This window comes from Saccostrea cucullata, unplaced genomic scaffold (assembly GCF_032062105.1).
Source record: "Saccostrea cucullata isolate Sc308-1 unplaced genomic scaffold, CSIRO_AGI_Scuc_v1 ctg5659, whole genome shotgun sequence".
NCBI classification, from domain to species: domain Eukaryota; kingdom Metazoa; phylum Mollusca; class Bivalvia; order Ostreida; family Ostreidae; genus Saccostrea; species Saccostrea cuccullata.
In genome coordinates, this window is record NW_026929398.1 from 19,553 (window position 1) to 38,174 (window position 18,622).

Below are 18,622 nucleotides of genomic sequence, written 5' to 3' on the forward strand. Positions count from 1 at the left end.
AAAGCATCCTTGGGTAAAGGGAAATTTAAATTGTTAAAATGAAGGGCCAAGTCTTCTCACAAGGGGAGATAATCAAGAAAAGACAAAAATAGGGTGGGGTCATTAAAAAATCTTCTTCTCAAGAACCACTGGGCCAGAAAAGCTTAAACTTATGTGGAAGCATCCTGAGGTAGAGTAGATTTTAAATTGTGAAAATCATGACCCCCTGGGATAGGGCGGGGCCACAATGGGGAATCAAAGTTTTACATAGAAATATATAGGAAAATCTTTAAAAATCTTCTCAAAAACCACTGGGCCAGAAAAACTGAAACTTATGTGGAAGCATCCATGTGTAGTGTAGATTCTAAATTGTTAAAATCATGACCCCCAGGGGTTGGGCGGGGCCACAATGGGGAATCAAAGTTTTATATAGAAATATATGGGAAAAATCTTCTACCAAAGAACCACTGGCTCAGAAAAGCTGAAACTTGTGTGGAAGCATCCTGGTGTAGTGTAGATTCTAAATTGTTAAAATCATGACCCCCGAGGGTAGGACAGGGCCACAAAGGGGAATCAATGTTTAACATAGAAATATATAGAACAAATCTTTGAAAATCTACTACTCAAGAACCACTCGACCAGAAAAGCTGAAACTTATGTGGAAGCATCCCGGGGTAGTGTGGATTCTAAATTGTTCAAATCATGACCCCCGGGGGTTGGGCGGGGCCACAATGGGGAATCAAAGTTTTACATAGAAATATATAGGAAAAATCTTTGAAAATCTTTTACTCAAGAACCACTGGACCAGAAAAGCTGAAACTTATGTGGACGCATCCTGGTGTAGTGTAGATTCTAAATTGTTCTAATCATGACCCCATGGGGTAGGGCGGGGCCACAATGGGGAATCAAAGTTTTACAATGGGGAATCAAAGCATCCTATGGTAGTGTAGATTTCAAATTGTCTAAATTATGATCAGTTGGGTAGGGTGGGCACTGGGGTCACAATATGTATTACAAGGGGGAAATCTGGTAAAGATCAAAAATGGCCAAAGCTTCTCAGGTGAGCGATGTGGCCCATGGGACTCTTGTTTATTCGCATTATTGAATTTATCCTGTCTGTCATAAACGTGGTTAGGTATTCCCGAAACTGCGTTTCCGTTCATACTACAGTCTCTGTTTAGGTTCTGTAATTATGTAGCAAATAGTGTTTCCTGTTATCATTGTTTACATGCCGATTTTTGAGATTAAAGGCGAAATCCGTAGTTGATAATGATTTCTTGCTTGATATTTGACAAGATGGTAATATTCACAGGATGAAAAGCCAGGTTTCCCAAATTTGGAAACCCGATGGAAACATATGGGAATCGTGACATCAGTAGTTTCCATATAGTTTCCATTTTATGGAAACCACATAGTGGTTTCCACATAGATTCCCGACATGGAAACAATCAACCTGTGGTTTCCCGTAAGTTTCCCAAGATAGGAAACCATGGAAACATACCCCGGTGGTTTCCACATAGATTCCCGACATGGAATCAATCAACCTGTGGTTTCCCGTAAGTTTCCCAAGATAGGAAACCATGGAAACATGCCCCGGTGGTTTCCATGTAGATTCCCGATATGGAAACAACCAACCTGTGGTTTCCTGTAAGTTTCCCAAGATAGGAAACCATGAAAACATGCCTCAGTGGTTTCCATACAGATTCCCGACATGGAAGCCACCAATGTGTAGTTTTCCCCATGTTTCCCAGGCAGGGAAACTTTGAAAGTATATCTCAATGCTAACCACCTACCTTTTATTTTACAAAAAGTTAAATATTTAATTATGTTAACATATTTTTACCAATTATAGAAATATTTCAAAAGTGTTTACATGCTGTTTCAAAATAATTAACTTCAAACAGTTAAAATAACTAGATGTGTATTTCTGTGTGATTAATTTAATATTTCAGCAATTCAATTTTAATTTAATTTTATTGAACTGAATTATATTTATTTTAATTTAATTTTGAATTTGATTTATCACATAAGTTTTGGTAAACTCGTATAGAATGCGTGAAGTGGAATAGAAAAAAGTAAGTGCATACAGTTATGTAGAAATCAATCATTTCCGATCCCACTTTCTAGAAGCTGTCTATGATGAATGTTCCTTTGAAAAAATGGAAGAGCTAAGGAAGGGTACATTTAATGAAATTATTTACAGAAAAGTTTTACTAAAAAGATTGATTAAAAAGTAAATAAAGAAATATGTCAAGTTACGATTTCTGATTAAGGACAGGTGAAACGTTACTCAATAAATTAATTAATTTTTTTCCCCAATATTTTGCAATTGACATTGAAGAATTATTTTTACATAATTACATGTTTTCACAAGACATCAAGGTACCTTACCAGGCATTTGTGTTAGATACCAGAGGTTGGCATTTCTTATATACCGGGGTAATCCGTCAGGAAAAAAATACTTCATTTGGTTTGTCAAAATTACATTTTTAGTGTTTCAAGTTAAGTTTAGAAAGTGATAAAGATTTTGTTTTAATATGAATTAATATATTAATATAAACTGGTCAGATTAGAATCATTCATCGAACTGGCTGGGGGTTGAATATTATCATACTAATACTTTACTATTAATAGTGAATATTGTTTTTTTTTTATTTATTAAATTATTATTTTTATTATTGGGGGTGGGTGGGTTGCTTTTCATTTTTTCCTTCAGAAGCCCCCCCCCCCTCCCCACACACACACAAAACGCTTTTGAAAAAGTCACTATGGTCGGCCTGTGTAATTAGGGACACCTGTCCTCACGTGCCATTTCAGGTGGAGACACGTGCCGCGAAGACACCTGTCACTGTGTATTTTTTGTATATTCTATGTGAATTGAGACGGTTTTGTACCTAAAGGAAACAATAGGCTGTTGTCGAGCATGTACACACACTGTCTCCGACCGAAAATCCCTTTGAATTAAGATGATGATTCGTGTTTCTTTTATCATTTAAAAAATTGTATATTCCATAAATAAAGTTATACAAGAGAACATATTTATAAAATAACCTTCATTTAAGAAGTTCAATGAAAGAACAAACTATTTAGAATTTTTATTTCAATTTCATTACTGATTTAAAATAAAACTATCCTCTTTAGAAATTAAATAATTTTCTATAGGTATTGAATAGATCTTAATTCTCGTCATGTATATTTATATTAAATCAGAATGACGTTAATAGATCAACTTGAAATCAAAACTGTATTTAATATAATTGTTGATGGGTTTTTGTGTGAAATTTGTAATCTAACGTAGCACAAAGACATTTATTAGATAAATGTTTATAATATAATTCATCACATAAAACTTTTTTTTCTTTCCTTTTTTTTTTTTTGTTAAAATATGTACGCAGATCCCCGTGTAGTAAACGCCTGCACTTTTCGCATGAAATTACAATGTAGGGTCCTAAATGCACATACATTATGTTTAACAAACTTTAAAATTTTCAGCCATTTTTTTTTCTCCAAAGGCCTTTGCTTTAGATAAAGAAAAGTCTATAATATTTTGCATGATTTTGTTTTCCTTAAGAACAATGGCTTTTAAAGAAGTACATGCTAAGGTAATCTATTAAAAGAATTAATTGTATAATTAATTCATTGTATAATTGTCACAATTGTATTTTTGTTCAGTTTTTGTTGATTTCATTCTATAAAGGTATGAAGTTTGTCAATACTTCAACAAACATTTCTTTATCTATGTTGTGCACTATTTTATTTTTATTCGCCGACATGCTACTCTTTTTAAAAAAAAACTTGGGTGACTAATAGACTCGATCTTCAGGCCTGTAGGAAAGTAATTTCCGTTAGAGTAATAAACTAACCGGGATTTTATTTTTACTAACATACCTTACCAGATTTCTTAACGAAAAAAAACATTAAAGAAATACAGGGCGGGACCAGCTAAAGCTGTATGCATAAGTACAGTCCTGCACATCAACGAGTATAGATGACTTTCGACATAATCTTTCCCATGACTTCACTTATACCAATCACGACTAAAATACTGAATTAAAATACTATTATATTTTCCTGCCTTTGATAAGATGTTAATTTTGTTCCGCCTAGAGATATAACTCTCCTAAGAAAAAGGTTTTCAACATTCTGATTCATTTAACAATTTTACGTGTTAAAATGATGTGGGAATTTTTTTTTTAGCTTTTTTTCCGTGTTAAAATGATGTGGGAAATTATTTAGCTAAAGGCCAAGGAGTTTAAAGTACAATGTACATGTAACAATTAGAGAAAAGTCTAGCAGGTCCACCAGTAATATTGATAGCAGGCGCAAAATCTATAATTAAACCCCAAAAAGGAGGGAGTTCAATTAGTAATTTAACCCCCCCCCCCCCAAAAAAAAAACACAATTTATTAGCAATGAATTATTAATCACCGAACTTTTCAATCATCACTATTGAAATAAAAAAACTGTTCTTGATAATCATATTATAATTGTAGCTAATTTTCATGCCTTTTAGGATTCCTGTGGAAAGTTCACAATAAAAAAAATGTGCTTTTAAAAATCTAACAGCTTTTGGTGTGACATTATAAATTCATAATCATACATGTAACAGTTAAAAGAAGCGGGGAGAGGGGGGGGGGGGGATTACTTTCAGCAAGGACGGCCACTACCAACAACCAAGCCCGGAAACCTATATCCCGAAAGCAAATAAGTTGAGGTGTCAAGCAAGAAACAATTTTTTTCTGCTCTTGCATCATGTATTTAACCGCTTTTTTCTAAATATACAGTACTAGGCCTACACATCATATCGGCAAAAATATTTAGGAGCCCCTCCTTTTATTCCATGAAAAGCGGAAAACTTAATTAAATTCTAATATAAGATCTCAAAATCACACTTAATCATAGTGAATGAAAACAGTTTATATTTCCCATCCTGCATCGCTCTCTGGGCGCTTTATTTCATTGGTCAATTTCCCGAGGCGCCATTTTTGGAGGATCGAGAAGGACGAAGAAGAAGGTGTAAGCAGCTCTGGTAAATGTGAAAAGTTAAGATGGTTTCACCACCCAGTGTCTTTAAGACTGTGATAAATGCAATGGCCAACGATGAAGGATTAGTGTACGTATACATTTGTTAACTTTTTACGGTAAATAGTTGTAATATTTGGCAACAACAAATCTTCACTATCGGAGGCAACTTTTGTTCTGACGCCATTTTGAAAAGTTGGATACCTAAGTTTTAAATTGTTAAGTGTATATATTGCAGAGAGAAAGAGAGAGAGAGAAAAAAATTGAGACAGTGATATATAGCATAACTTTGATTATGGAGGCCCCAAAGGCACCGTGCATGTGCATGCTGTATGTTGTAAAATGGCAACGTTTCGCTTTTTATCATGTTTATTAAAATGTATGCTCCATATGTATGTTCTCTCTCTATATATAAATGAATACTTTTCGGAATTAAAAAAAATATTTTTAACCCCGCTCAAATTATCCGGATGATAATAGTTACACCGAGCATGGTTTCGTAGTTAAATTCAGACTGTAGAACATCCGGTTTGAATACATGTGTTTTCTGACTTTTCGGACAGCCAACTCTTGTTTTTTGGAACTTACGACTTATGTCAAGGTATAAATTAAATATTTTTGGTTCAAAACTTTGATAAAAGCATCGATATTTTTACAAAAAGTGTCTTCAATCTCAGCTTATCTGATTATTCATGAAGGATATCCTCATCAGAACAGTAGGCATAGATTGTAGCAAATAGCATAACCCTTAATCATATGCCGAGGGTCTTGTTGAACGAGACTAATGATATGGAGGAAAAATATACATAAAAAAGTGAATGTAGGTGAAAGCCTGTCCACTTTTCTGAAGAGATTAGGTTTGTTTTATTGTTTATTGATATGGATTACTGCTCAAAAGATTTTTATTTTTGTAATGTCTAACCTGTTGAGATGAAGATGTAAAAAAAGAAAAGCCTAATTATAGTGAATTAATATTGATAGTATGTCAAGAAATGCAAATGAATCATCAGCTTGAATTATCAGTTAATGTTTTTTCACAATTATTGACCTGAGTAGGTCAATGTATATAGCAAATAATGCACAATAAAACTATGTACATACATGTACACGGTATTGTCTTACTGAACAGATTTAGCTGTCATTAGGTCAAAATTGCAAATAATAACATACTTCTTATATCTGTATATACAAGTAACTCTTGATGGCTTGAACTTCAATTTCTCGGAAGTTCTTGATCGCTTGAAGTGAGTCTCCGGTCCTGATTTTTTTCCTCTATATAACTAAGCAGATTTGCTCTTGATTTCTCGAACTCCTGACCTCTCGAAACCCTTGATCCCTCGAAGTCAAAATGCAGTCCCACTGTGCTATGAATTTTACCCTTGATACCTTGAAGTGGCTGTGTGTATACCAAGTTATAATGTTCAAACTTTTGCCATAACTGTATATCTGTGTGTCTGTCTGAGTGTCTGTTGTCAACTTAAACCTTCACCATAACTTTAGAACTATACGAGATAGTGGCTTCATATTTAGTATGCATACTCCACTAATGAAGTGCTTTCAAATGGCAACAAGGACAATGATTATGTGATCTTGACTGTGACCTGTATGCTAAAAAAAAATTGCATTTTTGAACTTTGTTGCTGTGTTTCACAAGCGCATCTTGTTTTTAGCTCTACTGGTCAGAGACCAGAAGAGCTTAATGCAATAGTAATGCGTCCGGCGTCCGTCCGTCTGTCTAGCTGTCCGTCTGTCTGCAAACACTACTCCTCCTTTAATTTTTAGGTTGATTTCAATATAACTTGGCACACAAGTAGACTATACATAATTCTGTGCATTAGTCTTTGATAAGTACAAACCAGTAGAGCTACAGTCTCGACAGAGACCTCTGGTTATTTTTCTTCCATCCCGGTTGTTGCTAATGCTATCACATAATTAGTTTAAATTAGAATGCAATAGAACCTGGACCTAATTTATCATTTCAGAGAGAAGAAAACTGTGTGACGTTAAAAGAAAACCAGTTAGATAAAATCAGAGAAAATGTATGATGATTCAGGATGTGGTCATTTGGTAAGTGGTAATTCATTCATGATTAGTATGTATATGACAATTGCCTGAAAAAAAAAAGATTCTAAATTTTATTTAAATACTGAACTGTGGTATATCAGCTGTGAGCTACAAGAAGTTTTATGTAAAAGCTAGGGTTGAAACAATTTGCCCCCTCCATGTTATGTGTGTATTGCTATGATTGACATACAATCAGTTCTCTAATACATACACTTCAATAAAACTTTGTTATCTTGAACCTGAATTGAAAAGAAAAAAACTCTGAGATCTCTCAAAAAAAAAAATGAAGGAAAAAAGGAAATGCTTATTAACTGATTTCTTGCTGGTCAGTATTTTGATTACTTAAAGGAAGCTCTAAAAACTGCACACTAAACAGTTTTACTTTAATATCAGGTAGTTTTATGAAGTTAGAGTGATCTGCCCTTAGATTAAGATCATGAAAAATGTTATTTTACAGTCAGTTAGATTATTTTTGATGGATTAAATTATTTTTAGCATTATTTAAAATTAAAAAAATAGGAAATTAGTTATTTTCATAAATTTTTTTTGTAAGTAAACAGCAATGATTTCTGCTTACAGATAGTCCATTGTCTTTGAAAATTTCTTGGGGAAATGAGGCACATACCATATGTTCTAAATGCATAAAAAAGGCTCATCATGCATAGATTTATATGAATTATGATAGATTTTTTTTCTCTCCAAGGAATAATTTCTGCAAGTCACTAAGTTTTTAGAGTTTCCTTTATTTTATAGATATTCAATGAAATTATTTGAAGTATTAAATTTTGTTAAATTTTATGATACTAAAAGGTTCATAGGCGTAGTCACAGGGAGGCAGCGGGGGCACGAGCCCCCCCCCCCACTTTGAGATCTGGGGGGGGGGGGGCAAGAGTATGTCTGTGCCCCCCACTTTTTAATGAAGAACAAAATCACAGCTATTTTTCCCCAACATTTCCTATACTATAGGAAATGTTTATTGAAGGGATAGTTGCCCCCCCCTCCCCACTTGTTGACCCTAGCATAGTTATATCGAAGAATTGTGGGAAAAAATTGGAATAGAAAGTAACTTGCCTTTGAAAAATTTGGCCACTACCCCCCCCCCTTCCCCCCGAAATAGGATTTTCGAGTTTGTTGAACTTTCAATTCAATTTTCTTTTCTTTTTTTTAAGTTTGTGACTACGCCTCTGAGGTTATATGGATGAAAAAACAGCATGCGTGTATGACAATCAGGGCTTAAAATTTTAATGTCTCTTAATTTTTCAGTGACATTAAGACAGGAATTGTCATCACCAATAGACGAATTTCACATTCCTAAGAGTTTTCTCCAATTGTCGGCGTATCGCTCATTTTTCCCACTTTGTCCTTTGTAAGTTACTTGTTAATATATTTTTAATCTTCAAAAATATTGGACAATCACGATCTGTATTGCCAGAGTATGGGGGCAACATGAAAATCATAATGAATATGTTCATACAGATTTTATTTCTAAGATATTGTCCCTCAAAGTTGATACGGTAAAAGAGGGAAAACAGCATCTTAAGCTGGTTGACCCCAGATCGACCCTGCGAAGGGGAATAACTTTTGTAAATGTAAAACTTCAAAGTCCATTATGGTATATCATATAGATCTAAAACTGACTGAATTTTGATCCGCCAATTCATGAACATGGTGAATGGGTGTAAATAATGTTGGTCAATATATGTAAAAAAAAAAAAAAAATTAAATTACTTGTTTATATATACATTTGTGGTATCTCTCCCATTGAAGTTTATAAACTTGTTATTTATTTCTTAAATAAACTGAGCATACATGCAATACCGGTATAAAATTACTCACAAGATACATGTATACTTAAACCATGATAAAATCATATGTGTCCAATGCAGCATATGATAAATCATTAACATACAAGTACATGTGTATATATACTGTAATACATATATATTGCATTATTTTTAGGTCCTGTTCTGTGGATGCCCTAAGACAGTGTCTACCCATCACTCCATGTGACCTTGGACTAATTTTCTAGGTCAAAGGTCAGTATCAAAATGTACTGTATATCTTTATTTAAAATCGTAGTCCAGAGTATATTTCTCCCCTGGTGTAATCTAGCTTTTGTGTAATGGGGTGGAGGGTCTGCAATGATCTTCAACCAATTTATAGGTCGAATATCAAAACTTTTAAAAAAATCTCTCCCTAATATTTTTGTTATTATAAAGGGTATGTTTTTCTCAAACTAATCAAACTTAAAGCAGGGTTCTTAGTATGAGATACATGTAGTAATATATTCTCAATGACATAATAAGGCTGAAAACATTATTTATATTATGTTTTTTTTTTCATTTATCATAAAGCATTAAATATTAAAGAGATAAATTAAATGCTGAAATCATATGTATCATGGTCATGGAAAGTAATTATTGATATTGGTATATTAAAGGACATTGACTGATCTTTCAGATTTCTAAGTTATCACGCATTATAATTCTGACATCATATAATAATTTTGTATGAATATTGCAGATCATAGGTGATGTGAAGAAAACCAGGAAACTGATGTTGAAAGAAGTACTTAATGACCCTTATGAATGGACTTAAATGTGAAAGACTGTTCCATTGTTTATATAAGATATATGAATTTATTTAATATTTTGATATCATTGAAAAATTCAGTTACAGTTTTTGTACATCGAATGAATTATTAAACATTTAAAATAATAAATTTTTTTGATAGATTTTTAAAAGAATACGCATTATTTCACATTGCTTTCTTTAGAAAAGTTGGGGAATCTTAAAGTTTCCCAGTAATTTCCACCAGGAATGGGACTCCAGATAATTCCACCAAGTTTCCGCCACACAGAAAGTGCTACACAAGTTCCATATAGTTTCCTGAGTCAAGGAAACTTCAGGAATCATAAGGTTTCACGAGCTTCCATGTTGTTTCCCATAAAAGAAAACCTTAAGATTCCATCAAGTTTCCATTCCACGGAAACCACTACGCTCATATTCCATATGGTTTCCTGAGTCGAGGAAACTTTAGGAATCGTGAGGTTTCCCGAGCTTCTATGTAGTTTCCCGTATAAGGAAACCTAAAGATTCCATCAAGTTTCCATTCCACGGAAACCCCCTACGCTCCGATTCCATATGGTTTCCTGAGTCAAGGAAACTTTAGGAATCGTGAGGTTTCCCGAGCTTCCATGTAGTTTCCCGTATAAGGAAACCTAAAGATTCCACCAAGTTTCCATTCCACGGAAACCCCCTATGCTCCGATTCCATCAAGTTTCCTGATTCTGGAAACCAGTGGAATCTTCAGGTTTCCCATTACGGGAAACTACATGGATGTTCGGGAAACTTCAGGTTTACAGAGGTTTCCGTGGTTCGGGATACCTTATGGAATCGGAGCGTAGGGGGTTTCCATGTCACGGAAACTTGGCGGAATAACCTAGCATCCGCTACGGAAACCACTGGGAAACATGATGTAAACTTGAGGTTTCCATGTGGTTTCCGTAAAGTTTCCCATGATGGGAAACCACTTTTTTCACCCAGTGATTTTCTTTATTAAATGCTCAATACTACTGATTAAGCATTCTAGTCATCCACCTGAGGCGAAGGCTCAAGTGAGCTTTTCTGATCACATTTTGTCTGTAGTCCGTCTGTCTGTAAACTTTTTACATTTTCGACTTCTTCTCAAGAACTGCTGGGCCAATTTTAACCAAATTTGCCACAAAGTATCCTTGAATGAAGGGGATTCAAGTTTGTTCGAATGAAGGGCCACGCCCTCATTCAAGGGGAGATAATTGGGAATTAATGAAAATTTAGTGGCATGTTTTAAAAATCTTTTCAAAATGTGCCAGGAAAGATGAAACTTATGGGGAAACATACCCAGGTAGTAAAGATCCAAGTTTGTTCAAATCATGATCCCCGGGGGTAGGGCGGGGCCACAATGGCCGACCAAAGTTTTACATAGAAATATATAGGAAAATTCTTTTAAAATCTTCTTCTCATGAATAGTAAAGCTATAACTGATCATATTTATATGGAAGCATCCTCAGGTATTGTAGATTCAAGTTTGTTCAAATCATGACCCCTGGGGGTAGGGCGGGGCCACAATGGCCGACCAAAGTTTTACATAGAAATATATAGGAGAACTCTTTAAAAATCTTCTTCTCAAGAATAGCAAAGCCATAATTGATCATATTTATATGAAAGCATCCTCAGGTAGTGTAGATTCATGTTTGTTCAAATCATGACCCCTGGGGGTAGGGCGGGGCCCACAATGGCCGATCAAAGTTTTACATAGACGTTTATAGGAAAATTCTTTAAAAATAATTTTCTCAAGAATAGCAAAGCCATGATTGGTCACGGGACTACTTTTGGATTTAAAACTTTTCAATAATAAACTAATTTCTAACTTTTCCTAGCCACAGTGCTCAGGTTAGCGATGTGGCCCATGGGCCTCTTGTTTATAAACACATATGCTTATAATAGGGAACTATAGACACCAGTTGGGTTGTGTCCTATTTAGAATGTATTATAATGTTCATTATTTGTGTATACTAATTTAATGTATTTACAACAACACTATACAACGAATGACATAATGATCATCTTGAGTGTTGAGAACCTGAATTATACGTAATAACTCCACATGCCCCTGTGCTAAAAATAGCGACATTTAATACAATCAATGCTAATAAAACAAACGGGGCGTTACACTTGAAGGGTGAGAGAGGTCCTAGGAAGTTATGGTTTAAAATTACATTGCAAAAGCTCAAAATCTCCTTTAAATATCGCCCGGAAACGACAGTGTTACACAGACATAATGTATAAATTTACGACCTTGAACTGTGACCTTTTGCACCTCAAAGTCAATAGGGGTATTCCTCAGGCCAGAGGGAGTTTATTGCAAAATTATATTGCAAAAGCTCAAAGGGTTCTCGAGATGTCGCGCAGACGAAAGTGTTGTAACAGACAGAATTTATAAACTTATGACCTTGACATTTGACCTCAAGAGTTATAACAGAAAGAAAGACGGATAGACATACCCAAATTAATATCTCCCACTTTCAGTGAAAGCGGGGGACAAAATGTGACAATAGCGAACGTGAACAGATACATGTATGTGACCTCATGTTTGCATACAAATTCAAGTGTAATTATAAAGCGGCTCCATGGTGTAGTGGTATGTCTCTCGCTAAATATGTAGGAGGACCCGGGTGCGATTCCTGGAGGATCCATTTTATTTTTTTCGAAATACTTTTTTAACTAAATGATAGCATTCAGCATGTGAAATGTTATGACGTCTGGCTTGTACAAACTCATAAAATCATCAATACAGTAATGTGATAAATATTCTCTATAAAAAGAATCTTCTTTATACTCATAATAAAGAATAAACAATCAGATCTTTATATCCATTTTGGCATTCTTCAATATACATGTATACATTTAATAATTCTACAATTTCAGGGGGGATCCGACCCCCCCCCCCCCCGGACTGCACATGGTCTTCTTTTTTCCCTAAGCAGGGGACAGAAATTTTCTGAATTGGCTTGTTGAATGCATTACTCAATATTTCACAGTCTTTTATACATAAATGCAAACGTACTACAATCACAGGCACAACCCCTCGAAAATCTTAAAAGTTCAACGATATCCGCTTAATTATAAATTATGATATTTTATACACATGTAGCTATTGTCCGTACTATTTCGAAAATGCTGTGAGGAAGTAGTGCGCTGTTAGTTTTTTCCGTAATTTTACATTATTTCAATGCGTATAGTGTAAATTCGCGAAGTTTATCAAAAGACGGCTAAATTTATATAATTCCCGGAATGGGGAAGTTGCTTCCAGCACTTATCTGGTCGCTTTGGTCGAACTCGGTCGAGACCTCATACATAAATATATGTATGTATGCATAAGTACAATTCCCATTAAATTAAAACTCATGCTTATAAAAAAGATATCAATATGATGTTGATTTCCTCGGAATATTTTAAGGCATATTTGCTATGGGCGGCCTTAACCTAGCCGCGGAGTTTCTGTGCATTTTCTCGCATAAGTTGCACATACTTGAATGTAATTTGGAATAATACAGTTTTGTCATTTCCAAGTATCCTGCCCATAATACAGATGTATATATACTGCCAACAATATAGGCTTATGACCCTTTCATGTATGTCAAAGAAGGTGATTTCTATTTCACAAACATATCTGGTTATATCTAGTGATTGAACGAAGGGTCTTGAGTTTTATATTTAACAGAACATGCAAATATTAAGCAAAAAAAAAAAATCATTTTTTGATTGCTGTTTAAATCAAGTGGAAATATTTAGGAGTAAACAAATTAAATTTTAACAGTGTAGCAGAAACAAGCTTGATAGTGTCATTCAAGTGAACCTGGAGCAACGGGATCTTAAGTTTTATTTAAAGTGTAGGTTCTTATACATGTACTAACCTGATCGAGGGAAAGCTGCAATTAATACGTCATGGGGACGGCCTTCCAAGTTTTTAATTGCGTGTAATCGGCCTTCGACGTTTTCTTTCAACGGCTTCATTTCGGGAAGCTTCATTCCATCGAAAAAAACACCTCTTGTTCTGTTTTCTTCCATAGTGAAAGTTCACAGTCTTGTCAATTTTCGTTTTATCTATATAGGTCGTGTGCATTATTTACGCACCACCCTTTATCTATCATCCGATCGTATTACATTCTCAATAAGGTAAAAAATCTTCTCATTTAGCTTCCTGCTCGTACATTAATTTACTGTACTTCTTTTGGACACCTAATTCATCAGAGTTTATCTGTAATTCAAAATCTATATATTGATTATCTTCATTCATAATGATCTAAAACTAACTACATATATGCAACAACTCAGGATTATCAGAATTCAATTCTTTTCATAAGAAATAAACATGTCAAGCGTTCCATATTTTAATTTTATAAAAATAGAATTTTCTGTTCTTTATGAATTTAATACATTGTTTTCTTTTTCATTTTACAATACACTTGATCATAAGCTGTGGGTTTTCTTTATCCTGCTAACGCCTGCCGAAGCCTAGTTTTGAAAGGCCTCACCTGATGGATCCGAAAGAGAGAGGGGGATTGAAAAAGTCCCAACTCATCTTTTCTCTGAAACATTTAGCTTCTGTTTTAAGTGTAAACGTGTTAAATTTTGGATCCTTTCCTCAAAGCTTCGGTCATCAAATTTAATGATTGCATTGTTTCATAGGCACTTGGGAGCTGGACCCCTTTTTTCAGTTTGTTTTCTTTTTATGTTTGGGGTAAACGCATCTTTTTCCTTCTTTGGTATTCTAATATGCACTACTTTGTTTCGATTATGTAACCTGTTTGTCTTTATAAGCCGTTTTTATATGTCATTCTCGACTGATACATAAACAGAGAGAATTGCGGCTTACAACTCTTTTTTCGTCATCCGCCTTACCTCGCATAAATTTCGCTTGATTATTTATCTAAAGCAAAATAAAACGTGGGATAGCAAACATCAATAAATTTGTTACATATTCCTCTTTTTTACATATTTCTAATTTATTTTAAAGTACCACCGATTAGTAAATACTTTGATTTAATCACTCGCATTTAGGCCATTGTTGGTGTGCATCAGCTTGTGCCCGATATTTTCGGGCTTCACTTTCCTTGTAATTTTGTTCGGAACAATAATTGCGAGAGGAAAAAAAATCCGGATTTTCTCGTTACATGAATGGAAAGTTCTGCATAAAACCAGAAAACCTAATCTAAATCTGATTCTGATAGAAGTAGATTAATATCTTATAAAATATCTTGACAACCAAATTTCACATTACTTTTTTTACGAGACTGGAAAACCTTTTTTATGCAAAAGAATTTAAAGTTGGCGTTATCGTTATTTCACGTTCGAAACCAGCTGGTGCACAGCAACAAAATTTACCCTAGATACTAGTGATGTAATTGAATTTTTATCAAACCAAGGGCATTCAAAATGAAATCTAAAATGTGAAGAATGTGTAACAAATTTATTGATGTATTCGTATTACTTATTTTATTCTGCTTTAGATAAATAATCATGGCTTTTCAGTTCTTTAGAAAAAGATTTCTTCCAATATACATGTATTCCTATGTAAAACTATGATCCACCATTGTGGTCCACCCTTGATCCTGGGATCATGATTGGAACAAACTTGAATCAACACTACCTATATATGCTTCTTTTAAAATATGACCAATCACAGCTTTGTTGTCCTAAGAAAAAAGATTTTACAAGAATTTTTTAAACCCTGATCGTCCATTGTGGCCTCACCCTACCCCGGAGGTCACGATTTGAACAATTTTGAATCACACCACCTGATGGGGATGCTTCCTTATAAATTTCATCTTTCCTGGCCCAGTTGATCTTGAGAAGATTTTTGAATGATGCTATTATTAGCTCTACTGGTCAGAGACCAGAAGAGCTTATGTGATAGTAATGCGTCCGGCGTCCGTCCGTCTGTCTGTCTGTCTGTAAATAATTTTTCAAAATGCTACTCCTCCTACAGTTTTGATCTGATTTTAATATAACTTGGCATATAAGTAGACTACACTAAGATACATAATTCTGTTTATTGGATTTTGATTTCGACAAACGGTGTTGGCGTTGTTACTAAAAATAGAAATTTCTGTGAAATTCTTTCAAAATGCTACTCCTCCTACAGTTTTGGTCTGATTTCAATATAACTTGGCACACAAGTAGACTACACTAAGATACATAATTCTGTGTATCGGTTTTTGATTTCGACGAACAGTGTTGGCGTTGTTACTAAAAATAGAAATTTCTGTGAAATTCTTTTAAAATGCTACTCCTCCTACAAATTTGGTCTGATTTCAATATAACTTGGCACACAAGTAGACTACACTAAGATACATAATTCTATGTATCGGTTTTGATTTCAACGCACGGTGTTGGCATTGTTACTAAAAATAGAAATTTATGTGAAATTCTTTCAAAATGCTACTCCTCCTACAGTTTTGATCTGATTACAATTTAACTTGGCACACAAGTAGACTACACTAAGATACATAAAATAGTGCATCGGTTTTTGATTTCGATGAACGATGTTGCCATGGTTACTAAAAACAGAATTTTCTGAGAAATTCCTTTAAAACGCTACTCCTTCTACAGTTTTGTTCTGATTTCAATATAACTTGGCACACAAGTAGACTACACTAAGATACATAAAATAGTGCATCGGTTTTTGATTTCGATGAACGGTGTTGCCATGGTTACTAAAAATAGAATTTTCTGAGAAATTCCTTTAAAACGCTACTCCTTCTACAGTTTAAGTCTGATTTCAATATTACTTGGCACACAAGTAGACTACACTAAGATACATAAAATAGTGCATTGGTTTTTGATTTCGATGAACAATGATGCCATGGTTACTAAAAATAGAATTTTTTTTAAAATTCCTTTAAAACGCTACTCCTTCTACAGTTTTGGTCTGATTTCAATATTACTTGGCACACAAGTAGACTACACTAAGATACATGAAATAGTGCATCGGTTTTTGATTTCGATGAACGATGTTGCCATGGTTACTAAAAATAGAATTCTCTGTGAAATTCCTTTAAAACACGACTCCTTCTACAGTTTTAGTCTCATTTCAGTATCACTTGGCACACAAGTAGACTACACTAAGATACATAAAATAGTGCATCGGTTTTTGATTTCGATGAGCGGTGTTGCAATGGTTACTAAAAATAGAATTTTCTGAGAAATTCCTTTGAAACGCTACTCCTTCTAAAGTTTTGGTCTGATTTCAATATTTCTTGGCACACAAGTAGACTACACTAAGATACATGAAATAGTGCATCGGTTTTTGATTTCGATGAACGATATTGCTATGGTTACTAAAAATAGAATTTTCTGTGAAGTTCCTTTAAAACGCTACTCCTTCTACAGTTTTAGTCTCATTTCAAAATCACTTGGCACACAAGTAGACTACACTAAGATACATGAAATAGTGCATCGGTTTTTTATTTCGATGAGCTGTGTTGCAATGGTTACTAAAAATAGAATTTTCTGAGAAATTCCTTTAAAACGCTACTCCTTCTACAGTTTTGGTCTGATTTCAATATCACTTGGCACACAAGTAACCTACACTAATTTACATATAATAGTGCATTGGTTTTTGATTTCAAGGAACGGTGTTGCCATGGTTACTAAATGTAGAATTTTCTGTGGAATTCCTTTAAAATGCTACCTCTTCTACAGTTTTGGTCTGATTTCAGTATAACTTATCACACAAGTAGACTACACTAAGATACATAATTCTGTGCATCGGTTTTTGATCAGTACAAACCAGTAGAGCTACAGTCTCGACAAAGACTTCTGGTTGATTTCGACGAACGGTGTTGGCGTTGTTACTAAAAATAGAAATTTCTGTGAAATTCTTTCAAAATGCTACTCCTCCTACAAATTTGGTCTGATTTCAATATAACTTGGCACACAAGTAGACTACACTAAGATACATAATTCTTTATATCAGTTTTTGATTTCGACGAACGGTGTTGGCGTTGTTACTAAAAATAGAGTTCTGTAAAATTCTTTCAAAATGCTTCTCCTCCTACAGTTTTGGTTTGATTTCAATATAACTTGGCATATAAGTAGACTACACTAAGATACATAATTCTGTATATCAGTTTTTGATTTCGACAAATGGTGTTGGCGTTGTTACTAAAAATAGAAATTTCTTTGAAATTCTTTCAAAATGCTACTCCTACAAATTTGGTCTGATTTCAATATAACTTGGCACACAAGTAGACTACACTAAGATACATAATTCTTTATATCAGTTTTTGATTTCGACGAACGGTGTTGGCGTTGTTACTAAAAAAAAAGAAATTTCTGTGAAATTCTTTCAAAATGCTACTACAGTTTTGGTATGATTTCAATATAACTTGGCACACAAGTAGACTACACTAAGGTACATAATTCTTTATATGCGTTTTTGACTTCAATGAACATTACACACTAAGGTACATAATTCTTTATATGCGTTTTTGACTTCAATGAACATTATTACCTTGATTAATAAAAATAGCAATTTCTGTTACTCTCAAAATGCTACTTCAAATACAGTTTTAGTCTGATTATAATATAATGTGGCATGCAAGTAGACTACACTAAGAACATAAAGAGACGTATTCAAGGATCATTATTCTCCTCTTTGCTAGTGTAAAGTTTCAATTCCCAACTGCTTAAGTACTTTCCTCTTCCTTTGCTATAAGTACAAACCAGTAGAGCTTCAGTCTCGACAGAGACTTCTAGTTTTTACACTAATTTTTATTTATCTCATCTTGAAAAGAGTGTATGGCACTTCATATGAACAAATGAATCTCTTTCACACAAGGATACTTAGTGGAAAGTTTGGTTGAAATTGGCACCGTGGTTCTTGAAAAGAAGTCTAACATGTGAAAAGTGTATAGACAGACGGACGCCGAGCAAAATGTGATCAGAAAAGCTCACTTCAGCCTTCGGCTCAGGTGAGCTAATAACGATATCGGTTAATACTAAAGTATTG

The 18,622-nt window shown here is 34.3% G+C and overlaps 1 protein-coding gene and 1 long non-coding RNA gene across 2 annotated transcripts in view; one reads left to right on the forward strand and one right to left on the reverse strand.

Moving 5' to 3' along the window:
- LOC134280754 (sulfotransferase 1C4-like) overlaps positions 1–13,718 on the reverse strand; it is a 30,583-nt gene extending 16,865 nt beyond the window's left edge. Inside the window, exon 1 of the mRNA XM_062763211.1 lies at positions 13,524–13,718. Coding sequence (XP_062619195.1) covers positions 13,524–13,677 — 154 coding nt within the window. The 5' untranslated portion in view covers positions 13,678–13,718. The remainder of the gene's footprint in view (positions 1–13,523) is intronic.
- On the forward strand, positions 5,760–9,674 carry LOC134280755 (uncharacterized). Its single transcript, XR_009994951.1, has 5 exons — positions 5,760–5,858; positions 6,984–7,068; positions 8,329–8,431; positions 9,025–9,101; positions 9,589–9,674. It is a non-coding gene; the product is annotated as an uncharacterized LOC134280755 (long non-coding RNA).
- Positions 13,719–18,622: the final 4,904 nt, after the last annotated feature.